Consider the following 19,223-nt stretch of genomic DNA (forward strand, 5'->3'; position numbering starts at 1 on the left):
TGCACTCCCAACTCACAGGCTCAGTTTTTTTTGCAAAGTATGGCAAAAATGGCTTGTAAAATGCCCCGCCTCTCCCTCTTTTTCTCTCTCTCTCTCTCACAACTACCGGCACCACCGCGCAAACACACACGCACAGCACCAGCAACCGTACATAATCCGCTACTCCCGCTCCCCAATTTCCCTGCCTCTCTACCACATCCCCCCACGAACCCCCTCCACTCTACCCCCCACCTCCCCCGCCCCCCCCGCCCCCCCCCCCTACTCACCCCGTACCCACAACAAAGCATGAATTATCAGTGAAACATCTTGCAAAGCTTCACTCGTGGCTTCGCAGCGCGGAGAGAAGACCCGGGCTCCGCAGTCGTCAGTGAACTTCATCTTGCTCGAGTGCCCGGGTAAGAATCATTAAGCTCCGTCCTTCCTCGTTCATCCAGTGCGCACAGATCGCTGTCAATTCCACGTGTTGCCACGTCATTGTTTTACTTTGGAACGTAGTTATCATTCATAGCAGTAATTCTAGATTTGAAGCTTTCGTGACTGCAAGGATTCATATTCTTAGGTTTTTTTCGGTAAAGTCACGTAGGTAAAAAATTAAAATTAATAAAAGTAAAATAAAATAAAAATCACGACGTTTCGGAGGCAACACAAGCTTCCGTCTTCAGGTGGAACCGTCACAGCCCGACAGCTGTATCAAGTCACAGCCCGACAGCTTTATCAAGTATATGTAAGTACTTGATACAGCTGTCGGGCTGTGACGGTTCCACCTGAAGACGGAAGCTTGTGTTGCCTACGAAACGTCGTGATTTTTATTTTATTTTACTTTAATTAATTGTTATTTTTTACCTACGTGACTTTACCGAAAAAAACTAAGAATATTCATAGCAGCTTCGTCAATTCACTGCTGTTTGGAGGAAGGGTTCTCCCATGTGAAATGTTTGACTATACTTCACCAAGCAGGTCAGTGCCGGGTGGGTAGGTGAAGGCAAGGGGAGCATAGACGTTGGTGTATAGTACTGTATAATACAAAAGTGGAATTTGTTGAACTGCCCACTGCTGACAGCGTAGTCCAGCAGCCGCCTACACCTCCAGTTTGATGCATGGGGGGGTGGGGGGGTCATTCATCCAAGCACTATCCCAAGGCTCAATCCCTGCAAAGATTAGCTTCAAGAATAATTTACCACGGGCTGTTCAAGGGATCGGTGCTTAACATCCCGTGCGCGGAGAAGATTGTGAAAGCCCACGTGTCGCGCTTAGCACGCACCTGAGTACGCTCATGATCCCGTAGCTTCTCAGCGCGATTGAATGTTACGCAAATCGCACCGCCGATGTTGCACAACGAGAACCGGCGGAGCGTTAACATCGGTAACGCGCGGAGGGCTTGGAAATAAGACGCTCTTTCTCTGTCGTGATGTATCGCAGATCACCCTGCATTACTCACAACGCACACACGAGTTTGTGTACGACATTGGGATTTTTTAGCGGACATATTTTATTTGCGGATGCTCTTTCCAATAATATCTGGAAATGCAGCGGCATTTGTATAACAAACCCGACTCTGCTGACGAGACCCTGAAGGCATAGACATGCTCGGAGTTTGCATTGCTTACGTCAAATGTGCATTGCCAATGCCTGGCTAATTTATATAAACCCTTGCAGTCAACTAACATCATCAGCAGTAGCGATGTCGCCGGCGCGGTTTCTAAGCCATGTTATTCCTGCGTATTGCAGCAGTATGCTCGGTCGCTAAGCGCCAATGTCTGCTAGCCACGACGAGAGAGGGCTTGAGGGAGAAAGTTCCTTCACGTGTTCCTGTTCCCTCCGTTGGCGGAGCGCAGACGACAGGGGTTTCCCATCGGCTCGTCCACAGTTTGTGGTGATTGTTGCATGGCCACAGTCGCAGCGTGTGGTTTTGTCTTTGCAAGAAAACACAAATGTCATCAATGAACGCGAGGTGCGGCATCCATCCACCTGTCGATGATGTTCTGACGGTCACGCGCCCGGTGTCTTCAGAGGAACGACACGAGGAGTGCTGCTGCGATATTTGGGGTTTCAGAGGAGGCGTTGATTCGGCACCGGACTTGAGTCTCGGATCCGCGTGGCTCTTCTACAGGATGGCGAGCGCAGCGCGATCCCAGTGGTTAAGAGCTTCATAGCTCATCGGATTCCTCCAATAGATACGTATAACGTGGTTCTAAAGTGCTCGTCAAATAGAGGTCCTTTCGACGTTTTAGTGTCAGCGCCGCTTTGGTCGCGCGTGAATGTCGATGAATGTTGCGTGAAGCGGGCGCCTTCACGGTCTCGTAACGAGACGCAACACGCGTGGACTGTGTCACTGTGTGTGTGCGGTGTGTGTGTGTGCGTGCAGGGTGTGTGTGCAGTGTGCAGTGTGTGTGCGTGCAGTGTGTGTGTGTGCGCGCAGTGTGTGTGTGCGGTGTGTGTGTGTGTGTGCGGTGTGTGTGTGTGCGGTGTGTGTGCGGTGCGTGTGTGCGGTGTGTGTGCGGTGTGTGTGTGCGGTGTGTGTGTGTGTGTGTACGGTGTGTGTGCGGTGTGTGTGCGTGCGGTGTGTGTGTGTGTGGTGTGTGTGTGCGGTGTGCGGTGTGTGTGCGGTGTGTGTGTGTGGTGTGTGTGTGCAGTGTGTGTGTGTGTGTGCAGTGTGTGTGTGCGGTGTGTGTGTGTGCGGTGTGTGTGCGGTGTGTGTGTGGGCGTGCGGTGTGTGCGGTGTGTGTGTGCGGTGTGTGTGTGCGGTGTGTGTGTGCGCGGTGGTTGTGTGCGGTGTGTGTGTGTGTGGTGTGTGTGCGGTGTGTGTTTGTGCGGTATGTGTGTGTGTGCGGTGTGTGTGTGTGTGTGGTGTTTGTGTGCGGTGTGTGTGCGGTGTGTTTGTGTGCGTGCGGTGTGTGTGTGCCGTGTGTGTGTGTGCGTGCAGTGTGTGTGTGCAGTGTGCAGTGCGTGCAGTGTGTGTGTGTGCGTGCAGTGTGTGTGCGGGGTGTGTGTGCGGTATGTGTGTGTGCGGTGTGTGTGTGCGTGCTTGCAGTGTGTGTGTGCGGTGTGTGTGTGCGGTGTATGTGTGTGTGCGTGCAGTATGTGTGTGTGGTGTGTGTGCGTGCAGTGTGTGTGTGCAGTGTGTGTGTGTGTGTGCGGTGTGTGTACGTGCAGTGTGCGTGCAGTGTGTACGTGCGTGCGTGCATGCCATGTCCGCGTGTTTTTTCTGAAGAGAGGCCCAGGTGTGGGTTAAGTGAGAATGTGTTTTCCCTCTGGTTTTTTTCAAACGCTATTAGCTGACACGCTATTAGCGGTGGACACAGAATCGCTCTTATTTACCGACGCATATGGCTCTTACTTTGTAAATGTATTGCTCGGTTCTCAGATTGTGCCGCGTGTTGTTTGGCATGATGTCCGACGTTTCACACCATGTGCTGTGAGACTTTTAAGGAACTGAATCCCCATTCTTGAGAATCTGATTCAGGAATTGAATCGGATTCTTCCGAATATGAATTAGTTCCTGAAGAAGCTCCCATAATGTGGAGTGAAACGTCGAACATCATGCCCAACAGCGCACCGTATGACCCGAAACACATTAGGCAGCTGTACACAGCAGCTTCACCACGACAATCTATGCAGATGTAAGTCTCACCTATGAATTGTCAGCGTTTTCATCACAATTTAGAAAGCAAAATCACAGCACAGAGTTTATCGCTATTGTCTGGACTAAACCCAGTTGTGACAAATTTGACATTCCCATCCTGGGAGCTAATTAAGGACTTCTGAATGTAGCACGAATTTTATTTACACCCCCCACCCTCCCCCCGAGGTGTAATGTGTTGCTGATCCTTGAAAGGGATTCGAACAAAGTAACAAACGGTATTATATAGTCTAAATGTGACACTATTCACATTGTTAGCGCCACCACACTCATACTCTGTGCTGGGAGAACTGAGCCAGGGATGACATCCAAACGCTTGTATTATTGGCATGCCCACAGTATAATTACGGACGCATACTTTCCAACGATGTCAGACTAATGAATAGAATTGACCAAACTTCCCAATGCAGGCTCTTCCTGCTAAAAAAGTTTGGAGGATTTCCAGAATATACAAAGAATATTATTATTGATAATAGGGTTTTCGCCTTTTTTCTGGAAACAAAACAGGTGTTAAGATGTTAAAACACCAAAATTGGGCGTCCTCTGGTCTAACACCACCCTAACACCATTCGAGACGAGGCTCAAAAGAAAGCTGCCTCTGGTGTGGACCAATCAGTTTCAAGGACAATGCATATGTTATCAGAGTATGTTTTTTATTTGCATGCTGACCACAAGCATTGTGGTTAATGGAGACATGATTCCTTGTAAAAGGTTTCAGTTTGGTGTTTTAACATCTTTACACCTGTTTTGTTGCCAGAAAAATGGTAAAAAAACATTTTCATTTTTTGGTACTGGCAAAGGAGGTCTCATGAAATATTATTAATACTTGTTATTTTGCAGATACTGGTGAGAATAAGTAGCTCTGGCTGGCATTTGTTCTTTGTTCATGGTTTATTTTTTTGCGGTTGCACCCGAGTCAAGAGCTGCATGCCTCACAGGGCTATACCTAATAAATGAAACTGAATTTGAACCAATTATTTCATTATTGGGAGCCTGTTACTTCACCAAATGAGCTACAGCTTGAAATATCACAGTGATGATCATAACAATAATAATACATTTCGATTTAAAGCTTTCGTGACTGCAGGGATTCATCTTCTTGGTTCTTTCGGTTATTATATTATTTTATGATATTATTTTATTATGTTTTATTTTTAATATTTTATTATTTTCCTTCTACGTGACTTTACCGAAAGAACCAAGAAGATGAATAATAATAAAGCACATCCCTTTGTCAATCCATTGCCGGTTTAGAGGCGTCTGCTGCCGCGCCAGGATGTTTGATGATAATTCACCAGGGTGATCAGTGTGGATTGGTGAAGTGGGTGGCCCAGGACTGGTTCAGATATAAGCCACCGATGTTTATATTCTTAGGTTTTTTCGGTAAAGTCACGTAGGTAAAACAATTAAAATTAATAAAAGTAAAATAAAATAAAAATCACGACGTTTCGGAGGCAACGCAAGCTTCCGTCTTCAGGTGGAACCGTCACAGCCACGACAGCTGTATCAAGTAAATGAGCGATTACAAGAGCTACCACTCCGTATATATAATGGTTGAAGAGGGGAAGGGCGAAGTACGGCACACTTTTTATTAATATGGTAAGGTGAGGCTTAAGACTAAGAATAGACTGCATAACAATCGACTGAGCCTTTGTTATGGAGAGGTACGGTTTGTGATGATAATTCACCAGAGTGATCAGTGTGGGTTTTGAATACAGGTGGCCCGGGTGCGTTACCACCGCATCGCCACTCCAGCCTGTTAAGATAACCTATTTCACGAGGACATCTTTCTTTAATCAAACCATAATGTCAGCGGGCATATATGAATGAAAGATTATGGAAAGATTATTTCACCTGCTATTGTTACAAGGGATTATATTCTGACTCTCTATAATTAAAAATGTCACACACACTGGTAAGCAGTGTCCGTCGCCTCTTTCAACCAGATTGCACTTTTGACACAGCTTTTTTTTAACAGATGTGATAAAAAAAATCTAATCTGAATGTTCAAAAGTCATTGCTCTCGTGGCTCAAATTGAATATTGAGTGGCTGCTCGTATTTGTTTTGTGGGCCACAGTCCAGCGGTGGCAATTTCATAACTCCCCAAGCCTGAGCCGAGCTCTCCAGAGGTCAACCAATGTTCACTGCCCACACATTTGGTCTCTTTTTTTGTTTGGACCCCACAGACATAACAGCCGATTTGATGCCGAACTGGGGGTTTCACGCACAACTTTTCCGACTGCTGTTGTGTGCATCCCACACACATCACCACCATCATCATCATCCCCACGTTAAGAAAATACATGTAATTGAATGCTCTTTCTTGCACGTCGCAATTTTCTTTGCAGCGCTCTCAACTTTTTAAGGACCGAGTCATCCGTGTGATGGAGATTTGTCCCATCCTATGAAGTGCGCTTTAATGGAACCCATCAACATGAACATGACACCCCGGGCCGCCTTCCTCAACAACGTGACGGGCCCTCCGAACGCCAGCCACACAGGCGACGAGCAACTCACCAACTCCAGCATCAACTCCGACATCCGGTTGCCAGCCACGCAGTTCCGTGTCATCAGCACCTTTGCCCTCTTCATCTTCGCGGCCATAAGCAACCTGACCGTGCTGTGCACCATCTCCCACAACCACCGCAAGACCAAGTCGCACGTGCGCATCCTCATCGTGAACCTGACGACGGCCGACCTGCTCATCACATTCATCGTGATGCCCCTGGACGCCGTGTGGCACATCACGACGCAGTGGTACGCGGGCGAGTTCGCCTGCCGCCTGCTCATGTTCCTACGCCTCCTCGCCATGTACTCCAGCGCCTTCATCACCGTGGTCATCAGCTTGGACCGCCACTCGGCCATCCTCAATCCGCTGGGCATCGGCAAAGCCAAGGCCAAAAACAAGACCATGCTGAGCGTGGCCTGGGTGCTCAGCGTTCTGCTGGCGGTCCCGCAGGTAACGCACTCCAGATGTCACTGGTTCAATGCGATTCGATCTACCGGCGTGGCAGTTGAAACAATGAACACGTTTGTTAAATCCCCCCATACTTTGTCTTCTCAGTCGTATAAATGGGTACACCGGTTGGGAAATTGGCAGGTTACGTGTGGTGGAGGAAAGTATGGGTAATCACACCTATTTAAAGATGAATGGCCAACGTGGACGAGTAGGCCAAAACACCCTCGATAGGGGCTCGCTGGAGCGCCCTCTAGCGGCGGGTGTGAGCACATGATCCACGGGACTACACCTTTATCTTTACCGTATATGTGGCAATGCAATATTTCAGTGCTATTGATATGTGTTCCAAAGTATATAAATGATGTTTTAAAGTCTGGAACCGTAGGCAGTTTATTGACAACCACATTTAAAAATGCTCAACGCATCTTCAATCCTGCTCAACACAATAATCATCATTGAAATCGTCCCTGGGTAGTAACATTTTATTCTGAAATGCAATGCAGTTCAACAATGGTTCCCGATTTTTTTAATTGCAATTGTACAAGTGCAGTGAAAATTTTGAAATGATCACCAGAAGAAACTTGAAATACATTTTAATGAAAAATTCAAGCTGCTTTCCGATTTCTTTATGACCTATTAAATTTATATACATTTTTTTAAATGATGTATCCCAAGACATAAGTAATTGTTTGTAAGTGGGCTCTTTTGGTTTACCACGACTTACATTATTATCACCAAATTCGCTGATTCATCAGCGCCTCTTTTTGCATCCGGTGCAGACGTACAGTATTTCAAAATTAATCTCATTAAACAAATGTGTATTCTGTGCCTTCCCCAGTGGCGTGTAAATTATTAACTCAGAATGTCTATTTGTGTTTGAATGGCATATGTACGTATAAAATTATGCCCTAAAACTAATTACAAGATTTCATGTAATTAAAAAAGAATACCTGCACCTTGTATTGCCACCTCTCCTGGTTTTCCCTGAATCGTCCTCTCTTTTTAAATGAAGCTTGTCCTGGCATATGCGCGAAGTCTTCCTGCGACAATTAAAAGTCCTGCTTTTTTGTCCGTTGTGTAACATGACACCGGTCAAGACAACGCATTGACTTGCACTACTTCATTCTTCCAGTATTGTCGACATATTCTTCTTCCCATGATACATCCCGGTTTTTTTTGTCCGTTATACCCCCAAAAATGGCAACCCTATAGTTTTTGTCGGCACGGCATCCGAAATTCAACGTGGTATATTTCACGGTGTGACTAACTCATTTGCTTGACATGCACTTCTCTTCTGCACACAGCTCTTTCTGTTCCACGTGAAGAGTCCCAAAGGAAACAAAAACTTCGTTCAGTGCGTCACCCACGGCAACTTTGTCGAGCAGTGGCACCACAATCTCTACTACATGTTCACGTTCGTGTTCCTCTTCATCCTGCCACTCTTCATTATGATATTCTGCTACTGCCGGATTTTGCTGGAGATCTCCAAGAGGATGCGAGAAGGAAGCAGTGAGTGGTTTTATTCAATACGCTTTCACCGCATCACTTTTTTTAACACGGCATTTCAGACACACGAGTGCCGGTTCGAGTCTGACGACGGAAGAGACACGCTGTGTTGCGAACCGGCACACAAAAGGCGCGTGCACATTAAAAATGGATCTGAACGTGATCCCTCAAATATGATGACAGACTTGTTCTGTTATCTGTCAGATCTCTGTTATCTGGAGTGATGGGAGGTGGGGATGTGGCCCAGATAAAAAAAAAACATGGATAATGCAAAACATATTACATTCGGCTGTTAAAATATGAATATTTTACCTACGTAGAATGGGGGGGGGGGGGCAGAAGTAGTATTTATTGTCTGGTTTAATTCCAGCTTAAAACAATTCAGTTTAATTCCTGGCCTAGCTCTCCGATGTGTTTCCGGGCTGTACCGCGTGCTGTTTCACACGATCTCTGCCGTTTTGCTCCACACGCTGGGAGCTTTTTCAGGAAATTATGTCCGACGTTCCACTCCACCTGCTTTGGAGCTGTATTTCCTCGAACTTCCACTAGGTGGAGTAAATCTGTCGGACATGTACCCGAAGCCCCCAGCACGTGGAACAAAGCGTTTGGCTATCGTGCTGAACAACATGCGTTACAACCCAAAAACACACCAGAGCTATAACAGCAGATCCGCAAAAACTTCATGGGCTCGGGGTGAGTAGTAGCTAAGAATTAAATCAACGACGTAAATTATTTTAACTGTAAATCAGACCCATCCACATTGTCCTTAGAGGTTGTCCGATGTATTTGGCAAAGGTGGTGCCGTATGAAAAACACTGGACGACTCCGCTCCCGACAGCCAACACGTGACATAATCAATTGTAGCGAGACCAAGAGTGACACTAATAAAGTGGAATTCATCTTCACGGTCTCAATTTAGCAAGTGACGTATACCTACAATCAAGGCCCCATTCGTGAATTCGACAGTGTAATTTGGAAGGCATTGAGATCCATACACTTAAAACAAAGCTTAAGCGGATCTCAAATTAGATTTAATGAACGGGAAGAAATATTTCAAATGGAAAATTTTTCAAGGGCCCTCCGTTTCTTTAGATCCCCCCCCCCATCCCATCCCAGACAGCTCCAGCTGAATTTAATCTCTGTTCTAAGGATGAGTGAGCTTGTAAATTCTGAAACATTTTTTTTCTCCCCAGAAGATTGCAGGCCTCTGATCTTCGTAGTTCTAAGCAGGATGGCTCCAGGCCCTAAAATCCCACCGTCGTATCAGCTGCCAATAATTATCAAGCTAATCATTGATCTGCCCCAGTAAAATATAGTGGCTCCCAGAGATGCCATCCTCTTATAAATAACACGACCACCGCATGTATAACTATAGCATTGCAAAGGATATCGCTCAATACAGTCAAGATGATGCCGTTAGTGTAATGGTTAGCACGCTGTCCTTATAATCCAGAGGTCACCAATTGAAGCTGATTTAAAATATCGGCCAATTTTCTTCAATTCGCTCCTCTGCCTTTATCCACCCAAGCAGTATAAATGGGTACCACCAGTTAGTCTTGACCAGCACAGAAGAGTAGGTCAAACTACCTTCTAGAGGGGCTTCCTGTAGCCACTTCTCGTGGAGGCCCTTCCGACAGCAGTAGTGTGAGCAATAACATTGCAAGGGTGCAATTTTATCTTTGAGTGCCAAGGAAGTGAGAATAATTATACGGCAATGTGATGCTCTAAATGGCAATATGGACAAATTTAGGGATCAGTCTAGGTATAGCAAAGGCCATAATTAAGTCAAGTGCGCTTAATGATTTTATGAATTCCAGAGGGGCCTCGGGCAAGGATAAAATTAGTCGCCCCACACAGCAATCATTATCGAGACCACTTTGCTAGCAGAGGGCAGTGCAGCATAATCCACCATTGTACTGTGGTTCGATGTGTCCGCATCTATGCTCTCCACCTTTGCCAACCTGTATTGACCAGCGTGGAGAATTATGGTCACACAATTCCCACAAAACTCACGGCGTGGGGAAGCCCTCACTCACCAGTGGATTGGCAAATATATCTGCACGTGTGCACGAATATACGACGTCTTAGATTCAGCAAGCTATTGCATTTATCAGCATTGGTACACAGACACAAAATCCATATCACCCTCATCCATGCTCTATTCAATGTGGCATAGAAGCCTTCCCAAAACTGTTGTCATCCCACAACAATCCATTGAATTCCTGTACACGAGATAATAAATTATTACTGCACGCGAGTTGATATCATGGCTCCAAATTCTGGTGGTCAGCCTCACTCTCCACTAGCTGCCACTCCATCAACCGTCTTGGCCATCAACCCTTTTTGCATTGTGCTCTGCCCCCAGCCAACCAAGTTATCCACATGTTCTTCTTTCTGTCTCTAATGCACCTCTCCGTGCTTTTTTGTTCACTTTTCTGCTTCTGTTCCATATTCGTCACCGGTGTCAATTTTCTCGATGGTGTGGCAGAATAAAACGAGAATACAACTAATCTACCCACCAACCATTATAACAAAAACACACACACAAGTTTATTCAATGTCACAAACGTTCTGTTATTATTCATCTTCTTTAATCCACCGCTTCTAAAACACCTCCTTTGGCTCACGACAGTTTCATCCAAAGAAATCCGCCTTCGCCGCTCAAACAACAACATCCCCAAGGCCCGCATGCGCACCCTCAAGATGAGCATCGCCATCGTCAGCTCCTTCGTGGTCTGCTGGACGCCCTACTACGTGCTCGGCATCTGGTACTGGTTCGACCGGAGCATCGTGTCGCGCAAGGTCGTGCCGCACTTCGTCGAGGAGATGTCCCTGACGTTCGGTCTGCTCAACGCCTGCCTGGACCCCGTCATCTACGGCGTGTTCGCGGCTCACGTTCGCCGCGAGGTGCGCCGCTGCTGCCGCTGGCCCCGGACTGCGGCGCATGACAGAGACTCGTCATCCACGCCCGTCACGGGCTCCTTCCGCTACTCGGCCTCGTCCGTGCGGAGTCGCCGGGTGCCCTTCGCGTGCAGCGAGCAGCCCGAGGCCACCGGCGCGCACGCCACACCCGCCACGAGGCTGCTGCTGCACAGAGGCTGCTCAGTGGCGGGGGTCCCCGTGAACAGAGCGGCAGTCGGGATGGCCCCTGGTGGGAAGGCGTTCTGTGATGCCAGTGGTGGTGGTGGCGCCGGTGGTGGCGGAGGAGGAGGCGAAGGTTGCACTGAGAAAACTCTCATGTGTCCTGAAAGCTGCATCTGACTGGGCAGTGGTGGTGGTGGTGGCGGTGTGGTGCCTACTAGGCGCGTGTGTGTGTGTGTGACATAGTTAATTTCGTGAGAACGCACGATGGGTTTGAAAGTTTGAGTTCATGGCCACTACTTGCTTTGTCGTGTATGTAATCTGTGGGTAGCATTCCTCCCCTTAGTGAGCTTCGTTTTTGTTTTCTAGTGAGAATAACGCACGACACTGCGAGTTAAACATTTATTTATGGAAACTGTATGTTAGTAATTTATAGTTATGTTTTATTGCACTGTGTATGCATTGACACCGTACGTAAATATATTACATATATTTTTCTTAATGTGTTTCCATGCACAGCATACAGTATAATAAAAAAACACATTACAATTAAATGTGATATCTAAGATATTACATTATATGAAATCAAAAGAAATTATAAAAATGAACAATTTACTATGTTTCCTCAAGAGTATATTATCAAAGGTCTTTTCTAATGATAAACACTGCAATAGAAATATATCAATTGTGAATCAAAAATAAATGTTCAGGTATTAAGCAGGTATAGGGGCGCACCAAGTAAAGAAACTCTTTGACATTCAACTTCGAGTGGAGTACTGCACAAAATTAGGTTTAATGTAAGCGATCATGTGAGAATGTCAAATACAGCATGTAGTTTCATAATTTAGACTCCGTATTAGGGCCATAGAAAAAATAAGGAATATACATAAGCTAGGCAGTTTGCATTTGTATATGGCACCGCAGAATAGTATATTTGTCTCGCTGTAAGGTTGTACAGTTTTTAAGTTATCAAGCCAACTTATTATAATCAATCTGTGCCACCATATATATATAAAGTGTGGTTTGTCAGCTGAATTGCTATGATATTAAATAACACGTTTTGGATGACACGCATCTCAAAAAACAGTGCAAGATTAAACATCGATTTTTTACAGAGATTTTTTTAAACAATTAGATTATTAAAACCTACACTCTCTGTTTATAAATTGCTCTCGAGTTGCTAAAAATATATATAGGTTTTGCAGTTTACAATAAGTGCATATTAGGGACGTGTTGCAAATTTTTTTGATCAATCAAAAAATATATCAGAAAATCAGGGTGCTGAAAAACGAAATTGGGGATGATCCGAATCAAAAATGACATCACGCAACATAAGTCACGTGAGTGCTTTTCCCCCCAAAGGTTCCAAGTGGATTACGTGGTATTGGACGACATCTCTTTTGCTAACAATTAAGACGCGTTTATTAAAATCCTGTAAATGATCTACATTTTTTTAATTTAAATTATAAATTGACCTTCGAAAATAAATCAAAACTTGGGTTTTTTAATCCAAAACTCATCACTCTTTGGTGGATGAATAATGCCAACTCGTGTGTGTGTGTGTGCTGCTGACGCACAGCACTTTTGTACAATTTAACACAGATTAAAAACATATATTTAGTTGCGATAAGATTGCCGCGGTTTCGTTTTGTGAAAATCTTTTTCACAAAACGATATAAAGTTTTACTACATGACGACTGTGACACTATCAGATCCCAACCACTGTAATCGCATTTCACATTGTTTACATCCCCATGTTGTACTTTGATGTACTTCAATTCCGAATAGAGGTTTGTTTTTAAGTTATTTAATTGCAGGTCAGTCAACATGAGCCTGTCATGAGTCTTTCTGATCGTGATAACTTTGCAAACTGCAATGCTTATCTAGAAACGTTTTACGTCACTGATTTAATTGGTAACAGCTATTTTTCATTTAGAACTTTGCCTATTATACTTTGTCAGGAATTGAAATTTAAAATGAGAGAGCGATAATCACGATTTACTATACGAAATGGACGATACAGACATCGTTGATGTTATATCACACAAGATATAAAAGTATTGCTATATAGTAGCGATCCCCCTTTGGCATTGTAAAAGAAGAAACCCAATAAGCATGAATGATTAGGGGTTTTTATGGAAACAAAAATTTAAATTGCAGTCGAGTATTGTATGAGGTAATAACGCCCACATCACCTGGAATTAATAGCTGAACGGTACATTAATGGAATGCAAATTAGGTGCCAATTGTTACCGCTAAAATAGATGTCAGTCCTGTCGCGTGTAATTGTCATTGCATTCACGTGTCCCCATGGGGCAATTACACAGCCTAGCGGTAGTGCATTCACTCTTTCTTGCAGAAGTCCTTTGATTTGAGAACCAACGGCCGCACGGATTCATACTGCGCGTGTAATAATCACAGTACGCGCCACGTGCTTTGCGGTGAATGTTCGAGATGCCCTGATGTCATTTGCAACAGTAGGCCATTGAGTACAAGTTTAAGAACTACCCATAAATTACAGTATTTAATTGGAACTATAACATAGCCCCTTACTGGCAGACTGTTGCCCCAGGCCATTCTTAGGTTCTCACTTGGTTAAACGAAAATAAACTTGCAACTCTTCAACTTAGTAGTGGAAGTGGGAATGTGGTGCAGCTGCAGTGCAGTGGTTTTCGCCACTGTACTAAGAAACCCGGCAAGCTGAGTTAAACTCCTGGCCACGGTTAACATGAATGGCAGAGTAATATCTGAAAGCCATCCCTGTTTCTCGCCCCCCCCCACTCCGCCCCGTTACCAACGCAACGTGATGAAGACTTAAAGCAGTATTGAAATTAATTGTCGGCTGTACGTTTTTTAAAATATAATTTTAAAAGTAGACTTAAAAACTAGTCTGCCAACATACCGCAAGCTTAAAACACGCGAATTATTTTTTAGCAAAATCGATAAAGAGGAAAATAACCCCCCCTCCCACAATACAATCATGATTTGAACCACGTTGGATATAACCTTAGGAATCGTACGCAAGCATTTCAGTGCACGTGCCGGACACATGTGTACAAAATGAATTGGTGTGCGTGATTTAAATTTTTTTTTTAAAAATTGTGAAATGCCACTGCAGCTGCCGGATGTGACCCCCCTCGTGGGGCTCCAACACGAAAGGAACCCGCGCTGAAATGTTCTCTCCACCCATCCCATCGCGTGCTCCTCCACACTGGTCGGGGTGGAGGGGAGGGGTGGTTGAGCAAAAATTTCATCACGCACGGCACGCCACGTCCGAAACATTGTCCAGTTTCCTAGAACAAAACACAACTTTGCACGCAGAGAGCCCCCCCCCACAACCCTCCCCCCTACCACCATCATCGGCTGTGCATGTATGTATGTACGTTGAACTTCTTTCGCAACCGCACGTTATTTGACCATACTTCACCACGCTGGTCAGTGCGGATTGGTGAAGGCGGTGAGAGGATATGTGGGAGTGAGTATAGGAGTACGGCACAACACCGGATTTAGCCTCACCCATGCGAGCACTGCCCAGGCTCGTATGTACGTATGTTGAACTTCTTTCACACAGTACGTTGCCAATCGTGCTCATCGGAGGTGCGCAAGAAGAATCGGGGGGTGGGAAAGAAAAACATTCTCAACCTACACCGAGACAGCATCGGGTGCATTCCGAGTGATTTGGTCATTCCGGGGTTAGTCGTGCACGGTGTGACGTCACGAGCGCGTGCTTCAGTCATCTTTGCGTCTGCTGCTGCGTCTGCTGCTGCTGCGAACGTGTTTGTAGTTACTTCGATGGAATGAACCTCGTTGTGCGTGTAAATATTGCGCTATTACATGCATCCCTAAACTGCAGTAGGGTAGTAATGTGAATGTGAAGCTAAAATGTCACCTTGCCCATCAAACAAGGGATGGAGTTGTGCTCATTTTTGCTCGGCAGCCCTGAGCCAGTGATGGAAATCCCACATTCCTTTGGTGATACCAAGTCCAAAACGAGTTAATTCTGTCCTGTATTTTATACGTGCAGTGGCTGAGAATTCGTATATAACTCTGTCACACGAGCCTTTTTTTTACAATTAGATGTACCTATTTAGTTATCACAGTATTTATAATGAGAGAAGCGGAACAGAATATTGATGTAAAGTACTTGGCAGTAAGAGAATCCGAGCAGCCGACCTCACACAATGGTTTCTCAATTGTAATCATCAATAAGTAGTTATAATCATCCTGTCACTCGTCCAATATGTGGAATATAATGTATCTAGTTAAATGCAGTATGGGTCTGATTTACATCTTAATGAAATATATTCCACATATTTCTTTTGCAATGTTACACCGTTGGTGATTGGTACGACACAATTTCGACAAATCTGATTACATTTATATTTGCCAAATGTGAATCGGGCCTGTTATGCTTTCATTTATGTATTTTTTTGCTTTTATGTTGAAAATATATTGTATATTGACACATACTCTTTAGCTGAGATGTTGGTCATGATGGTAGTATTTGGTGTATATCTGTGTTTGTCCAATATCATGATGGACTCGAGGTAATGTGCATTGAAAGAGCCCTTACCTGGCTTGTTTCCTTCCATTTAGTCTGAATTTATTTGACATCCGTTTATTTGAAATAATCATCTATCCTGACCCAACTCTGGCAAACTAATCCATCTCACTATAAAATACTAAATGGACCCAAAATAAAAATCCCAGCACACACGACACTGAATTTGCACCAGCAAAAATTCAGGCCAAAATATTCATTTGTCCTCAACATGTAAATCACGTCCTTGGCAGCTACATCATGGCAACCTAAACCAAAAGGTAAAAGACGGACAACCCAAGGTAACTTAAAGCCTGTGCACAAGTGGTCTGTTTGCAACTGACACTAAGTTGAAATGGGAAGATTTGCTGTATGTGGTATGCTTGCATTGTGGTATTCCACCCATTTAGGCTTTGCAAGAAGCTCTTGCAAGTGCTAGTTGGTGCAAATGCACATACGTGTTAAATGCGTAAACCCAAGTCCAGAGAGCTTAGCTTATATACATAATTTCTCGAATGTTCCCGTTATTTTGTTCACATTTCAATGGTTTGTGTTTTGCTCGAATAAATTGAATCAAAATTCCTGCAATGTTGTTTTTTATTCAAGCATAGACCACTTACTCGTGCGAATGGCTTGCATTGAGCAAGTGTGCATGACTCATTTACGACTACAGACAGCTTATTTCAGGAGACCCAAGCGACATTTTGTTAGCTAATGCAGACATGAATTGTGGCATCATTCACAACTACGATCGGAGATGAAAAAATTATCTGCATTGTAAAATATATATATATATAATTCCAGTATTTTCCAGTAAATGTGTTTAGTTGCTTCATAATTAACAGCAACATCGCACCTGTTATCACATTAAGTTCAACTATCAGATTTCGTGGTAAAAAATGTTCATTCTTCAACCAGATATAACAGGCAATAAATGCATTAATTCAAGCCAGCCAGGTTGCTGCTCTTTACCATGAACAGTACGTTAAAATATGCATTCCCATTCACAACACATTTATACAGGCAGGCAAATTCGTAAAAACACCGTGCAATCTCTTTCGCGTTGCCTTACCCACAGGTCTAGACAAGCGTTTAACACCAGTGTGCCGTATTAGATTTCCACAAATGCACCCCTGCATGCATTTCAGTTGTGTGGAGTAAATACACGGCCGCGAATTAAACGGCAATTGGCCAAATGTACAAACATAGAAACTCATTACATGTACCCTGCCCGGTCGACTCACATGTCAAGAGATTATTCAGGGCTCTTCTGATTGCACGCTGTTAAGGCTGCTGCTGCTGTGCAAGCTAGAGGCCATGTGCCTTCCATTGCACCTTTTCGGAGAAAAAAACGACGTGATATATTTTACTCAGCACACTCATTATAAATCATAGCCTAGTCATAATGATGAGCCCTCAGTGACCCCCTTTCTCAAATGAGACATGCTTGGTGCTCATTTCTAGAAGCAGTCTTGAGGGAGGTTGGTCATGAAAATCCCACGCACATTCTCCCAAATACGGCAGGTTGCCTTTGAAAACGTAAGTGTTGCTGATTCATACTCTAGGAGAGTACGCTAGTAAGGGTATGTTTTGGGGCTATCGCCACTAAAAAGGTGACATTCTGGAGACACCGAAAGGCCCAATGCCAAACCTCCCTCTCAAGGTGGTCCCTCAAGAGCAGACGGAGCAATCCTCCACCGCTGAAGACGAGGCAGAGTCGAGTCACAGACTGGTTTTCCCTTTGACATTTAAAAAGAAATAAGTAACATTTGTAAAAACTTTTTTTAAAACACGCTTTTATGAAATGTACTAGTAATGGAAGAACTCCAGGAAGTGGTCCCGAAGCTTGACATAACGTAAGGGATCGTGGCCAATTACAGCCAACGTCAGTTTACCGTGGACAATTAGACCCAAGCCGAAACATAACATATAAAAAATAATGTTTAAAAATGTATTTTGTATTTTTTGTGACAGGATATAGTACTGTCGTCAGTATGACATAAGTATTCCAAGTTTGCAGTCGATACCACATTGGGAAGTGGGTTAAAATTGAGTCACAAGATTTGAGGATACAACAACAACAACAGACAGAGTGAGTTAAATGATCATGAATTTGCTAAGTATAGCTCAGATTTTATGGATGAACAGGGACCAATGTAGATATAGTCTTGCATCACGTGATGTAAGATTGGATTTTAGTAGAGGTCGCAATGGTGGGTCATGTATGGTACATCCGGTGCAAATCGAAGAGCAGAATGTACTGATGCAACACTAAACTATTGCATCATTAATTAAACGCTAGGCTAGACATTCAGAATAGGTTTTCCCCTTTTTTTCTGGCAACAAAACAGGTGTTAAGGCATACTTTTGGCGTTCTCTGGTCTAACACCGTTTTGAGACTAGGCTCAAAAGAAAGCTGTCTCTGGTGTGGACCAGTCAGTTTCAAAGACAATGCATTTTTTTTTATCAGAGTACATTTTTTTGCATTCTGACCACAAGTATTGTGGTTAATGCAGACATGCTTCCTTGTAAAAGGTTTCAGTTTGGTGTTTTAACATCTTTACACCTGTTTCGTTGCTAGAAAAAAGAGGAGGAAAACCTAATCTCATATTTTGGTACTGGCAAATGAGTTCCCATGATGTAGAGGCTAGACATTGTATCAATTCGTAAATACAAGCGAAACATATCCCAAAGTAAACGTTCGGCTCAAGATTGCATTAAGGTATCAACGCTGGGCTAATCGCTGTACGCATCAGTCTGTGCAATCCTTCAATTTCTCTATCCTTTTAAACTCTGGGCGACGGCACCGAGGTGGTTCCCACCCGTACCTGTCAAGGTTACAATACTCAGTGGGCACGATAGGCGGAGCCTACTCCCTTGTGTCGTCCCCTGGCAGAGGCCACGATGCACTTCCACGGAAGAGCGAGGCTGACCACGAGGCGCGATGCCGCCACGGGTCTTTTCCGTTCAAAACGATTTAATCAGCAAGTTCACTCAGTTTAACACGCAGGCTTCCGCGACCAATATCATCCATAATTTATGGGTTTTTTTTGGGGGGGGGGGGGGGGGGGGGTTAGATCGCGTAAATATAAATGTGTCGTTAAACCCGCCACCACCCGACACAGCCAATTCGTAAGGTTTGTCACTCACAGCTTCGAAGTTATCACACATATTCTAGGCAGGTCTCCTGGATTGCCGTGGCGACAATGGGAGTCCGCGTTACTCCTCTCTCAATTCTCCATTTGAGAGAAACGCGTTTCAAACGTGTTCAAAATTCGTGCCTCCTCTCCCTAGTGGAGGGGAGAAGCGTCCTCACTCCTCCCCCACCGCTCTTGGGTCCTCTCTCCCCTCCAGGCTCCCCCCGCCAGCTCTTCCCTCCCTCCCCATCCTGACTCCGGCCCCCTCCTGGTTCTCTCCCTCCTCCTGCCTCCTCTCCCCTCCTGGCTTATCTCTTCCCCTCATCCTTGCACCCCATCCTACCTCCTGGCTCCCCCTC

At 44.7% G+C, this 19,223-nt stretch overlaps 1 protein-coding gene across 1 annotated transcript; it reads left to right on the forward strand.

Annotated features, from left to right (window-relative positions):
- Positions 1 to 272: 272 nt before the first annotated feature.
- LOC144740940 (gonadotropin-releasing hormone II receptor-like) lies at positions 273 to 16,306 on the forward strand. The gene is made up of 4 exons (XM_078623629.1): positions 273 to 395; positions 5,990 to 6,600; positions 7,905 to 8,109; positions 10,739 to 16,306. Exons 2-4 carry the CDS (start codon positions 6,046 to 6,048, stop codon positions 11,365 to 11,367), a joined length of 1,389 nt encoding a protein of 462 aa, XP_078479755.1. The 5' UTR covers positions 273 to 395; positions 5,990 to 6,045; the 3' UTR covers positions 11,368 to 16,306.
- The last annotated feature ends 2,917 nt before the right edge of the window (positions 16,307 to 19,223 follow it).

Source organism: Lampetra planeri, chromosome 3, assembly GCF_965212315.1.
Source record: "Lampetra planeri chromosome 3, kcLamPlan1.2.h2, whole genome shotgun sequence".
Lineage (NCBI taxonomy): Eukaryota > Metazoa > Chordata > Hyperoartia > Petromyzontiformes > Petromyzontidae > Lampetra > Lampetra planeri.

Bases quoted from the DNA above. Each gene is read 5' to 3' on its own strand.
- LOC144740940 (XM_078623629.1), top strand. From the start codon at position 6,046: ATGAAGTGCGCTTTAATGGAACCCATCAACATGAACATGACACCCCGG. The intron at 6,601-7,904 runs GTAACGCACTCC...TTCTGCACACAG, and splicing joins TTCTGCTGGCGGTCCCGCAG to CTCTTTCTGTTCCACGTGAA. The intron at 8,110-10,738 runs GTGAGTGGTTTT...GGCTCACGACAG, and splicing joins GAGGATGCGAGAAGGAAGCA to TTTCATCCAAAGAAATCCGC.